Source organism: Trichosurus vulpecula, chromosome 3 (assembly GCF_011100635.1).
Source record: "Trichosurus vulpecula isolate mTriVul1 chromosome 3, mTriVul1.pri, whole genome shotgun sequence".
In the NCBI taxonomy this organism is placed as follows: domain Eukaryota; kingdom Metazoa; phylum Chordata; class Mammalia; order Diprotodontia; family Phalangeridae; genus Trichosurus; species Trichosurus vulpecula.
Window position 1 is genome coordinate 227,480,819 of NC_050575.1, and position 13,701 is coordinate 227,494,519.

Sequence of the window (13,701 nt, forward strand, 5' to 3'; positions counted from 1 at the left end):
TCAAAGTGGCTTATTAGAGAGAAAATTATTCCCTCTTTTGCAACTCTTTCCATCTGAGTTCATCTGCAAGTCTGAAAGTCCAAGCAGGTGCCAGAGTCATTCCTGCAACTGGCACCAAATTACATCGAGAAAGTACAATTAGCACTTGGTTAATGTGTCTGGGAATGGGATAATCTACACATTACACAAAGGCAGCTCTAGGACCCACTACACTTTGCCTTAATGTGCCAGCTGACAAGATAAGCGGATGATTACACTGACAGTTCCATAGGCATATTTAGCAGTGCCAAAAAGTAGGAAAGCTGCTGGTACACATTCGATAGTGGTAAATGTAGAAACTAACCATTATCTGGTGGGATCAAGGAAATGAGTGAAGAGTGTGCCATTTGGCATTCCAATATTGTGGAGTAAATTGTAGGAATATCAGTGGAAGCTAGAAGGGACAGGGCAATGGTACCTCTAGTGTTTTGCTTTGAATCTCCTTCACTCATATTTTCATCATGTTGAGTATAGTTGGTTCAGGAGTGTCTGTATTGGTTGAGATTTATTGCTGAGGTACTCCAGAGTCCTCACATGGTGTATACTGGTTTGGATAAGGAAATAATTATCATGCTTACATAACATATGCATCTATGTGCTATTTGTTTGAATTAGCTGTGATGATCCTGGCTCTGTTCCCAAGACAAAGATGCTTGAAGGATATCTATAAACTTCTATTATTGGCTGTTGTTTGCTGAAAAGAAGAGAGGAGAAAAAATGATACCCATTCTATTCTCCCAGAGTACTCTGGGTGGGTCCAAGGCATCTTCTTTTAACCAAGTCTTCCCTCTTAGAGTGAAAGAGTGTAAATGGATGGAAGCAGCAAAAAGATTAACTTAGCTTTGATGTCAAGCACTTCCTAACAACAGGAGCTGATCCAAAGTGGTTCTGAAGGGGGTATCTCAGGAACTACTGGAGTCCCCTTCCTTGGAGCTGACCAAGGTGGGGCTGTATGAACATTTGTTGGGCATATGTAACAACAATGTTGCTAGTAGCTACTGTGGTTGTATAAGACCAATAATACCAGCATACAGAAGGACTGCTAACAAAGGTTCTTTGATATGTTTTTCTAAGGAAAGCAACTTTAAGGGGTTAACAATCTTACTTTAATTAAACATACATACATCATTCACTTAGTTCAGGGGAAAAAAGTCAGCACCCTGAATTTCAGAGCAAATACAAACAGAAATTGAAAACGGATTATAGACAGATGGGCATTTGTCTTATCAAGACACCACATACGTAGTCACCAGAGAGAAACACCAATGTCTGAGTTTTTCAAAGCCAGGGGAACTTCAATTGTCTAACCAGAGTCTTGTCACCAATATTCTTTCAATGAGTGCACCACCAAAAGTGAAACACTAACCTTCCAGTACATATAACCTGCTCAGAGCCCTGAGTGCTTGGGGCCCACCGTCCAAGGTGTGGGAAAGTTCCTCAACCTCTAGCACCACATCATATACAAATCAATGACTACTGATTGCCTTAGTGCTGAGAAACACTTCGAAACAAAAAGGGGTCCACTTTACCTGCCCCATTCAAAAAAAGGCAAGACTCATTAAAGGCACTTTGTTGCCTTAGCACTCAAAAGAGAAGAACAGCAAAAAAGTCCTGCCCTGATTACCATTACAGAATGTTAAAGTAGGTATCCCTTTTGGTAATAGATTGGAATAGATAACTTATAAGGTCCCTTCTAACAGTAAAATTATATAATTCTGTGAATCATACATGCTCTGTGTTGGAAGGGAAATCAATGATCAGCTAGTGCTAGTCTGACTGATGCCTGGAAAAAAATACTTCCTACAACATACCCGGTAAGTGATCATCCGAACGGTTTTGAAGACCTGGAATAATGGAGTTTAGATTTGGGGAAAGAGGGCTTCAAAGAGGAAGTAATATGTCCAAAGTTACAAAGGTAGTTCAGAGACCCTGGCTATCCAGGACTACAGTTATAGTTTGATACATCTCTTAAAAATTATCAGTAGGCAAATAATCAGTAGGCAATCTCCCTTAAGGAGGAAGATTGAAGAGATAGGAAGGAAGGCTTGACAGGAAGCTGAGCCATTTTTCTTTGAGTCTCCCAGGACTCCTAAGTGAGAAGGTCAAGATGCCATAACTCTTCCCTCCTCATTTTTATGAGTGTGATCCTGTTTCTCTTACATTGACTTTTACTCAAAGAGAAAAAAAAAGAAATTGGACTTCACCAAGGCCATGTCTTTGGTGAACCATTCCTTTGTATCTCAAACAAGGGCAGTTCTGTGATGAGCCATTCCATTGTCAATGGCTATCCCATTAAATGACCTCAAACCACATCCTTGAATGCTCACTAGTATCAGGGTAAGGTAACCCAGTGCCAAGATTAGAGAACTAGGAAGAGGACTGGGTATGACCCATGAGGCATGAGAACGGTGGCCTCCCGGGTAAGTATGTCCATGGCATCCTCTTCTCTTGTCTCTTGTCTGTCTGTCTGCCTGTCTGTCTGTCTCTCTCTCATCACACAAATGTTGGTTATGATGTTGGTTATGCCTGGACAACAATCAACGCCCTTGAGCTGTGATTTAGAAGACTTAGGATGTTCAAAAGTGGAGGGGGCACCCACACTTATTAAATCACAAGTGCTTGAAGTAATGACTCAATATTCTGCTACGAACTGCTTTGCCATTTCTCTTACCAGCAAAAATATTCCCTGTAAGCATAATTATGCTAGAGAAATAGAAGACATCATACCCTCAGCAGTTTTTCACATCATTCATATCAGATTGTGGTTTTTTATTTCTTTGGATTCTTTTTGCAAATTCAGTGAATTAATTGCGAAGTACCCAATGGGCATCCAGCAAGAATTGATTTTTCTCTTTCACTCAAATCCTTCACTTTCTAATTCAATCCTAGTGACTATCCACTGAGACCAAAGTTTGAACTTTGCCAAGGGCTAATTACAACAAAATTGCTGATGTTCCCTATCTTTCCCAGGAGGAACATATTTCAGTTTCCACAATAAATGAATTCTTTCCCCCCCAATCTTTTTTACTCAAACAGCTGTTCGTGGAGACTACTGATGTCAGCGGCAAAACCATTGAGGGACCTGTCTCTCTGGATATCATCGTGATTGATCAGAATGACAACAGGCCCATTTTTAAGGAAGGACCATACATCGGTCATGTCATGGAAGGGTCTCCTACTGGTAGGTCTTTCTGTCTTATCTATTACAGTCACATTAGGGAAAAATACCTTCAATGTAATGTTGGATGAATTTTTTTGTGGATTCCTGGACAATTGCATGTGTGTGCATGTGTATGTCTCCTAAGTTGTTATTTGACATGGTATTGTTATTTACACAAGCAAAGAAAATTAAGCTGAATGATGGAATTCAATAGAATTGTTACTGGGCTTTCTCTCAGTTTCCTCTAAGGTACTGTGAACTCTAATTATAGTACCTAATGATAGAGGAACAATAGTTGGCAAAAGAATCCCAGATCAACCTTGTTAACCTGAAGAATAATGTGTATTACTGACATGAGACGGTCTTACAACATTGAACAGACCATCAAGTCCACAGTCCATTTCGCTGAAAGTTGTCTTAATGGGATTGCTTAGGCCTGTTTATTTGTTTATTTACTTCTCTCATGGAAATTCAACCTGAAAATTTTTGTCATTGATTAAAGGTACATTTTTAAATATGTGTAGAAATACACAACCTCGTTGTTGTCACAGAACTTAAAAGAGCCCTTCCTCTGTGGATCATTTCCACTAATGGAAGTTTTAGTATTGGGAGCTCGACTTCTGAGTTATATATGTTAATTATGTCACCAGCAGAAGCCATAGCAGCATAATTCTACCATTGGATGCTTGTGTTAAAAAATAATAATAATAAATGTTCATTCACATGAATCAGAACTTTGATGTTAGAATATTAAAATGTAGAAGTCATTGAAATCGTACTATGTTATGGGGTCTTAAATTATGTCCAAATAGACAATATAAAGCATACAAAGAAATTAATTTCAAACAATAGCTCCAACTCATTTTTTTGCTTTTTTTTTTAAAAGAATATTTATTTTGCAAATTTTGACTAGGTACTTCAGAGGACTCTGTTATTAGAACTAAACATATGCCTTAAAATGCTTTCCATTAGAATTGTTAAACTTCCAGGTGAGTAACCTGAGGCTATACTGAAGATCTCTCTGGTTTCTAGTAGATCCGGTCTCTCTGCCTGCCTTCTTCATCCATCTACTGTGTGGGGAAAGTAGCTTTATCTTTCTGTAAGTAGTTAGCTTCCACTGGGGTTGAAGTAGGAGGAGGAGGTGACATTTTCAGTAAGTACAATCTCATGTTAGTCATCAAGGCATCTCTGCAGTACAGGGACCAGATTATCTTCCATCGGATACTTACTAGCTGTATGACCCTGGGCAACTCACTAAACTTCTCAGCCTCAATTTCCTCATGTGTTAAATGGGGATAATAAATAATGCTTTACTCACAGGGTTGTGAGGATTGCATGAAAAGAAATCAAATGTAAAGAATCTGGCAAACTTTCAAATGCTATATAAATATTAATTATAATAATTGAGGAGTCATTTAACTTAAGATCATAATTTTAGAGGCGTAAGGGACAACCGATTCTATTTAGTCCAAATGTTGATTTTACAGGTGAGGTAACTGGGCAGAGGAGGGGCCCAAAGAAGGAGAAATGAAACATACTACTATATTCCAAGGTGCGGGGCAGTGAGGTGAAGCAGTGGATAGAATGCCATGCCTGAAATCAGGAAGACAAATTTGGCCTCAGACACTTACTAGCTGTGTGACCCTGGGCAAGTCACTTAACTCTGTTTGCCTCAGTGTCCTCATCTGTATAGTGAGCTAGAGAAGGAAATGGCAAATCACTCCAGTATCTCTGCAGAGAAAAGGGCAAGGGTGGGGGTCACAAAGAGTCAGACACAAATGAAACAACTAAACAGCAATAGCATGGTCTAGGCACTGAGCTAGGCAGTTTAAAAATAGTATTTGAAAGTAACACACTTATGCAATCACTATCCAAAGTGCAATTTGAAACCATATCCTCTGACTCCAGAGCCAGCATTTTCACTTTAACATACTGCCTCCTTATTAAATGTTTGTTATGTATAGTAGTTGGTATTTGGCTATGCAGTGAAGATATTAAGACAAAAAAAGAAATCATTTTTGCCCTCAGGAATCACATATCCATTGGGAAAACAGCATGAAAAAGCAAATGACGATTTTAATTTTTTTTTCTAATATCTCCCTCAACCTGCTGGATAAAATAAGGTAGAGAAGCTTCATATGAAGGTACTAAGGGACTGGAGTTGGATGATAGCAGAAAAATTTGTTTCTACTGTTATAAGTCTAGGATTCCATGGCTGTGGGGCAAAGTAAACTAGGAAGTAAAATACAGTGGGGCCCTATTCTGAGCACAGAGATAGTAGCTACATTCTTGGAAGCTGGGAGCATGCATATGTCTGCATTGGCTATTTGTGATAAGAAGGCATCCAATTTTCCTGCTAGTGCTCACTTCTTTCAATTTTAGGGAAGAATAGATTTCAAATTTAATAGCCTTACATCTGCCATATTTTCTTTCAAAAATGGAACTTTTGGCACACTGGATTTCTAAAAGCATAAAACATTTTTGTTGTTGTTTATGTTGTTAAATCTCTAGCAAAATGCAAAGCACTTCAAAATCCTACTTATGATTGATATTGTGCCATAAAAAATACATTGTTTGTTGTCTGCGTGAGGCAACTGTGTCCAGACATGCTGTATTCTTTGGCCTGAATCAATGTTTTATTTCACTTGATTGCATGGTAAGAATCAAAAATGGCTTAGAAAACACTTTGGGTTGAGAAATACAACATTGTATGGGTTTGTCTTAGCCAGTCAAATAATGGCTGCAGATTGTCTGGTGTTACCTTGTTGGATTTCATCTTATGGCTCTTTGGTCAGTGATGGCATCTTTAAAATCCATCCAATGGATTAATAGTGCCATCTCTATGCCAACCCACACCCAGGCAATGTAAGAGAATTGTACAACGGTCAACACTAGAAGACAAATAAACTTTGAGCTCAGACTTTGAGCTCAACATTGGATTTATGTGAAATGTTAGAAAATATAACATCTTCCGCACAAATACTGTTTTATTCCTTGGTAGATCATGTGCTTGCCAACCTATGTACTACCTCAAAGATAATGCAAGCTCATTGAATATAGAAAGAGTTAAGATTTTGTTTTAGTTTTCCCTACCACCTAGTACAATGCTTGGCACATAGTAAACGATTAATGTTTGTTAACTAACAATGGGTTATATAAGGACAGCCTCAGTGTTCAGATTTTCATATTCTAGTTCAGCACACAAATTCTGAGATAGGATGTTTTTGCGAATCCTCATAGCATTAGTGTTATAGTTGGATCACTAGGTGTTGTGGTGGATAGAGCCCTGGGCCTGGAGTCAGGAAGACCTAAGCTAATATAAGAAACGTACTAGTTATATGACCCTTGGAAAGTCACTTAATCTCTGTTTGTCTCAGTTTCCTAAACTATAAAACAGGGATAATAACAGCACCTGCCTCTCTGGGTTGTTGTGAGGATCAAATGTGATAATATTTGTAAAGCGTTTATCACAATGACTGGTTTGTAGTAGGAGACATACAAATGTTTATTCCCTTCCCCTTCCCCCTTGTAGCTGCAGTTGTGTTACTGACAGTGAAAACCACAACGTGAATGACGTTTTTGAACATCACCAATGATTTGCCTTCTTTTCTGGGCCTAACTCAGAAACTGATGAGGGATGAGAATTTAAAGAGATGCCTTTCCTAAAATACCCCCTGCTATTATGTGGTTCTTTAGATAGTCATCATAAACAGCTAGTAGGGAAAAAAAGCTTAGGGGCCATTCTATCATGATCTAATCAATAACACCGAGCAGACTGTGACTTACTAATCAGATCAAGAAGTCCAAATCTCATGTTTTAGGAAACCCAGGTTGAGCAGATTCTGTCAGCATCTTTAAGCATACAGCTAGTGAGGTTTCCTTTGCTAACCCAGTCCTTTCTCCAGAGAGTAGCCAGCTAGTTAGGAAGAGTGGGGCAAAGAGGTGTTCAAGGTTTTCAGAGGAAAGTCAAGCATGTCAAACATTCCAAAAGTTCATCTCCCGAAAAGAAAAATATCTTTGTCATTGTCAAGCGTATTTGAAGGTTGCCAACTCAGATCCATTCCCCTGTGAAGGTTACACATATTTATCAGTATTTTCAGACAAGGTACCTTTTAGATCTGTGTGTTGCTAAACACAGAGGTATTCTTTCATCCTCATTACTGGATAAAGGGAAAGCAATGAAGAAAAAAATGACTATTTGAACTTTAACAATACCGTAGTGTTCCTTCTCACTTTATCCATTTATTTTCCTCAGATAAATAACCAAAATGTGTGTGTATACACACACATATACGCTTATGCATAAATTTATGTTATACATACACATCTATCCATATACATACGCACATATATAATATATATGTAAAATCATTCTATACATCTATTTGTCATATCTTTCTCTGAATGCAAATAGCATCTTCCCCCATAGGTCCTTTAGAGTTAATTTGGGAATTTATAGTAGTCAAAATGACCTATTCTCTCAAGGTTATCTTTAAAACAATATTGCTGTTACTGTATGCAACATTCTCTTGATTCTTCTCATTTCAACTCTTCATTATTTCATGCAACCTTAGCTGTGGTTTTTGTTTTCCATCATGGTTCTTGTCATTTCTTATAGCACAGTAGTTTGTATTCCATCACAATCATATGCCCCAACTTTACCAAACTGGATCTAGAATTTTTTTACGTTAGAGAGAAATGTTTCCTTTAGGAAAAGAATAGTAAAGAACATATGCTCATACACTTTTACTTTACAGATGAAAAAACTGAAGCAGGGAATTCATTTGTTCAATGCCATAGATAGCTTGGAATCAGGTAGACTCCTCTTCCTGAGTTCAAATCTGGCCTCAGACCCTTGTCTGGCTAAGTGATCTGGAAAAGGAAATGGCAAACCATTCCAGTATCTTTGCCAAGAAAACTCCAAAACTGGGTCTCAAAGAGTCAGACATGAATGAAATGACTCAACAATAACAACAATATAGGGTCCCCAGAGTCACAGGATTATAGATTTAGACGTAAAAGGAAGTGGAGCTCTTAAATTTAGAGATGTGGAAACTGAGGTTTATAGAGGGTAAGTGACTTGGCTAAAGTCACATAGGCAAATAAGTGGCAAACTCAGAATTCAAACCAAGGTCCTTTGCAGGGCTTCCTTCCACCGTAATGTTCTGCATCTTAAGGTTGCACTAGCTACTGTGAGATGTGGGACTAGAACCCAGGTTTGTAACCTCTTTGACCATGCTTGTACCCAGGGAGTAAAATATCTGATTTGTTCCTAAAACTGATTATCCATGTCCTTCCTGAACCGCAAGGAGTGCTTAGAGTCCCAGATGCATGATGGTAGTTTGGGTACTCGAAAGTCTGACGTGGGCCCAGGAGGTATAAATGCAAAAGCTACACTGTGTCTCTTTGGCAGAGGCTTCCTGGGGTTATCCGTGATTGGACCATGGTGGGAAACTTTGGGTTACATTGAACTGATGCTGCATGAATGAATGCTTTGTTCCTATTGCTTTCCATTATCAGTTCTGAGAATACTACAGGTGTGTGTTGGCCCTCCGAATCCTCTCTCATCCTATTGTAATATCACTAAAGCTTTGCTTTCCCTTGATTGGAGGCAGGTACAGACAGGGAGAGCTAGCCAGGCAGGAAGGCCCCTGTGTCTGGTCCTCTGATGTGTGCAAGGGGCTGTCAGTCCCATTACAGAGCCCACAGAAGGAAACAGTGCTGCTGATAGATGACAGTTGAATGTGGGGTGATGGGAGGAAGATATATGATCCTGCAAATGCATGCTTGGGAGACAGAGGATATTATCTTCAGCAGTGACATTTCTGTTTAGAAAGACGGTAGACCCCATGGGGGAAATATTCTTATTCCCTTGAGCTGTGTAGAGGATGCGATATGCTGAAGACTGCATAGCAAGTCAGCTGCCGACCTGGAATTGAATCCTAATTTTCTACCTCTATTTCAGCTTTCTTTCTATCCTTAGTATTACCAGATTAGTCAGCACTTACATCATGGGCATTAGATAAGTCTGTTCTGATCATCTGCTGTGGAGGCAAAACCCTTACTGGTTGGGTGATAGACATGTATCCTGAAGGACAGCTTTCTGAATGGAAGCCTTTGTTCTCTAAACCACATTCCATAAAAGACTGACATTGAGCTGGCCACACTGTCTGTCTCAGAAGGGATAATGGTTACTAGTTTTCTGATACCCACCCAGCCTTCCAACCCAAGCCTCCTCAGGCTCCTCTTTCAAGGAGATTTAACTTTTCTTCTCTGTCTCTTCTTGACTAGTCAATAAACATCTGTTAAGCACCTACTATGTGCCAGGTACTTTGTTAAATGCTGAGGATACAAAAATAGGCAAAAGACAGTCCCTGCCTTCAAGTAACTCACAATCTAATGAGGGGGACAACAAATAACCAAATATATACAAACAAGCTATGTGAAAGATAAATAGGAAATAATTGAGAGGGAAGGCAGTAGAGTTAACAGGGGTTGGGAAAGGTTTCCTGTTGAAGAAAGGTTTTTAATTGGGACTTAGATGCAAAGCAGAGAGTATAATGGATAGAACCATAGGATCTGAGAGTTCCAAGAAGCCATCTAGTTGAACCCATACAAGGAAGGAATCTCTACCAAAATATATCCAACAAGAAGTCATCCATCCTCTGCCAGCTCTACCCACTCCACAGAGGGAATTCCCCCCACCTCTGAAGCGGGGCCATTCCCTTTTGGGATTGCTCTAATTGTTAGGAAGTGGTTTACCCCATCACATCAAAATGAAACATATCTCTTTGAAGCTTCTACTGATAGATGATCCTGGTTGTGCTCTTCCAGGGCGGGGAGGGTCAGGAAGGGGTAGAGAACAGGTCAAGTCTCATCCCTTTGCCATAGCTCCAAATATTTGGAGACACCTTTTGTGTCACCCTCAAGTTTTCTCTTTTTCAGGCCAAATATCAAGGCCTTCACTATCCTGGTTGTCTTTATTTGGATGAATTTGCTGATCACCACTTTACCCCTAGATAGAACTGTTATAGTGGTTGCTTTCTGAGATTGCTAAGGTTCAGTGCTTAGAATATGATGATATTCTTTAGCTTATACCTAAAAACTAATTTGACAAGGTAATGTGACTTTATGTGTCTATTCCTCAGTAACAATATAGCATTGTTCTTTGATACCCACAGTATTATTTTTGTCTCCCTGTACGTTCTTCTCCCACACCTGTCATCAATCCAGTTTCTCTGTGTATTCCTTTCTTATAGGAACTTTCAGTAGCAGCTACTATATTTTAAATGACCACAACTCATTCTTTTGTCTTATACCACAGGCTTTATACTTCAGCCTAAACTAGGAGTCCCATGAAATACAGAATTTTAGACAAACAAATGCTCCTAGGATGCACATAATTTTTTTTGGTTCCTCGTTTGACATTGCTGTTGACTTATCTGAGGAATAGTTCACAGGATCTATTTTTTCCACTCAGTAATTGTTGAGATGGAGAAAACAGGTGAACTTGAGATGAGTTGCATACTGACTGCAAGAGGAATCACCCAGTTTTACATTCTGGAAGCCAAGATGAAAACACCTGTAGGACTTATAAAAAAAGTCCCATATATGGGACTGCAAAACTGTGGGTCTCTTTCTAAAGTATGTTAATCAATACCCTCAAGATGTTATTGGTGGAACAGCAGAGAGAAGCTATGCAAATAGTACTGGCATGCTACAATAATTACAAAATTGAGTAATCCATTCATTAAGAAAGTGAAAGGAAAGTAAGACAATAAGCATTCATACAGCGCCTACTACATATTAGGGATTGTACTAAGCACTTTTTTTTCAAAATAATATCTCATTTAATCTTTATAAAAGCCCTGAAAAGTAGGTCCCATTACACAGTTGAGGAAACTGAAGCAAACAGAAGTTAAATAACTTGTCAGTCACACAGTAAGTTCCTGAGGCAGGATTTGAATTCAGGTCTTCCTTACTCTGAACCTAGAATTCCATCCATTGCAGCACCAGCTGACTGCTTGCTCAATAAACAAGTCTTCTGACTCTGATTAATTTGCCAAGTGTTCTTATCAAACAAAGGTAATCCTTTTTAAATAACTGGGATATTCAGTGGGGTCTCCCTCTTACACTAGGATCACAGTAAATACTTGGCATATAGTGTCCACTTTTTTATACATTCTTCATAGACCTAGATTTTTAAGGTACCCAGAAGCTACTTAATCTGCTCCCTCATTATTATTATTTTTATTATTAGGCTTTTCCCAAGCAATTACACAACTAAGATGGTACATGGCATTTAATTTTATATCTTATTTGGTGGGACAGTTACTATAATTGCCATGTTGATCATGGCCATTCTAATGTTAGGTTCAATCCCATGTTTAACCAGAATGCACCCATGATATCTGGAAGCAGCTTACTTCTATTGCACAAAGTGATTTTTGTTGGTCTCATCTTACTGGACAAACTTCCACTCTACTGACTTCTCGGTGACTTCTCGGGGTTGTTCTATGTGACTGGAACTATCTTCTAAGAGATACTGAAATGTCTATGATACATCAGTAGTTGATACTAATATTGTCCATATCAGATCTAGTTAAGGTCATGTCTCTACACTTCAGTAAATTCAGCATAGTAATAGTGCAGGTGATACACTCCATTGATGTAAATTTAAACCCCCTCATACCTTAGTAGGTGCAGCTTGGTGGTATAGGTCTGGCATCAGGAATATCTGAGTTCAAATCCAGCCTCAGACATTTATTAGCTTTGTGACCCTGAACAAGTCACTACAATCTGCCTCAGTTTTATTCATCTATAAAATGAACTGGAGAAGGAAATGGTGAAGCACTCCTGTATCTTTGCCAAGAAAATTCCAAATGGGGTCACAAAAAGTCAGACAAAAAAATGACTAAACAACCATAATATGCCTTGGTATATGGTCTTTATACATAGCTGTGGCCAATAAATTGATTCTTTCACCAACTTCTTCGTGAGTCTTTCCACAATCAGTGAAGATGATTTTAAATAGTAGATACATATTTTATTACTATATCCATACCTGAAAATTTTCACTTAGTAGAATATATTTTACACTAGCATGATCTTCCAGAAACTAGGATCAGCTCTCGTGCCTCACTAAGACACCTGAATACAAATTTAGTAGAGAGAAATCCATAATTGCATATACCATTTTTAAACAGTTCTTTAAATTTGTTAAAACATTCTCCCTCAGAAAAAAATCTCATTAATATATTCAGCTACTATGCATGCTTGAAACATGATTTATAAAAATTGAACTTATACTCGATTTTTATGGAACAATGAAAAATTATCTTTTTCATCAGTAAAATGGGCATAAGCAATGCACTTACCTGCCAAAGTTATTGTGAAGAATGCAATTCACAAGCTGGTGAGGATAATGCAAATGGCAGCAGATAGTATCAATCCTAAACACTCAGTTCCTTTAGAGGAACAGCAATTGTTTATTTCTCTTTTGTATGCCATTGCACCTAGCAATGGAGCCCTATACCGTTTAGGTACTTAAAACATGTTTATGGAACTGAAATAAACACATTTGGTGCCTGTGGTGAGGTGTACCTATATGGAATTCTACTGTCATATGCAATTGTAAAAAAAAGTTAGAAATTGGAGTTTCTAGAAACATGGATATATATTCTACAGCACCATTTCCATAGCTCATCCTCCCTCCTAAATGAAAGGCTATTTTAAAAATCACCTTTCTGAGGATTTTATATAAGTTGTTCCAAACAAATGCCTATGTGACTGACACTCTAGCATTCTTAGCCTCTTGAAATAGCACTTTACTCTTCATGATTGGATAGTGGGGCTTCTGAGAAACCTTGAAATGATATAACATTTTTATTTTAAGGAGTAGAAAAACCTGCAATTTCACCTTGTAAATACTTAACGGAAGGATCTCTATTCATGGTCCAATTCAAACCATTTATCACATCTTGATGAGATGAAGGTTATGCTTCAGATGTTGGCTGTCTTTTTTGAATTAGTGTTCTATGTTTGAAAGGAATATGTTAGACAGAGTGAGTCACAGCATATCAGGTATTAACATAGCTTTGGGGAATGGAGTTGGCAATGGGCTTTGAGTAAGGGGAGACTTAGGTTTGAACCCTGCCTCCATCGCTTTCTGTGTAAAAATCGGGAAGTGATTGAGTCACAGGATCTCAGAGTAGGTAGGGCCCTCAGCTGCACTTTAGTCCATCTGGTGTCTAAAGAATAAACCACTCTATAACACTCTTAACAAGTAGTCATCCAACCCATGTTTGAAGACTTTTTAGGAAGGGAAAACCCACTATTTCCTAAAGAAGTTTATTCTGCTTTGGCACATTACTAATTATTAAGATATTTTACCCTAACCTCAAGTCTAAATTGAGCTCTTCTCAAATCCCAGCTAGGTGGCAGTGTGGGTAAGAGCTCTGAGTCTGTATTCAAGAAGACTCGACTTCAGATCCAACCTCAGA

The 13,701-nt window shown here is 38.5% G+C and overlaps 1 protein-coding gene across 1 annotated transcript in view; it reads left to right on the plus strand.

Annotated features, from left to right (window-relative positions):
- Positions 1-13,701, plus strand: part of CDH13 (cadherin 13) — a 1,345,123-nt gene that overhangs the window by 800,595 nt on the left and 530,827 nt on the right. The window contains exon 6 of the mRNA XM_036749176.1: positions 3,076-3,220. Coding sequence (XP_036605071.1) covers positions 3,076-3,220 — 145 coding nt within the window. The remainder of the gene's footprint in view (positions 1-3,075; positions 3,221-13,701) is intronic.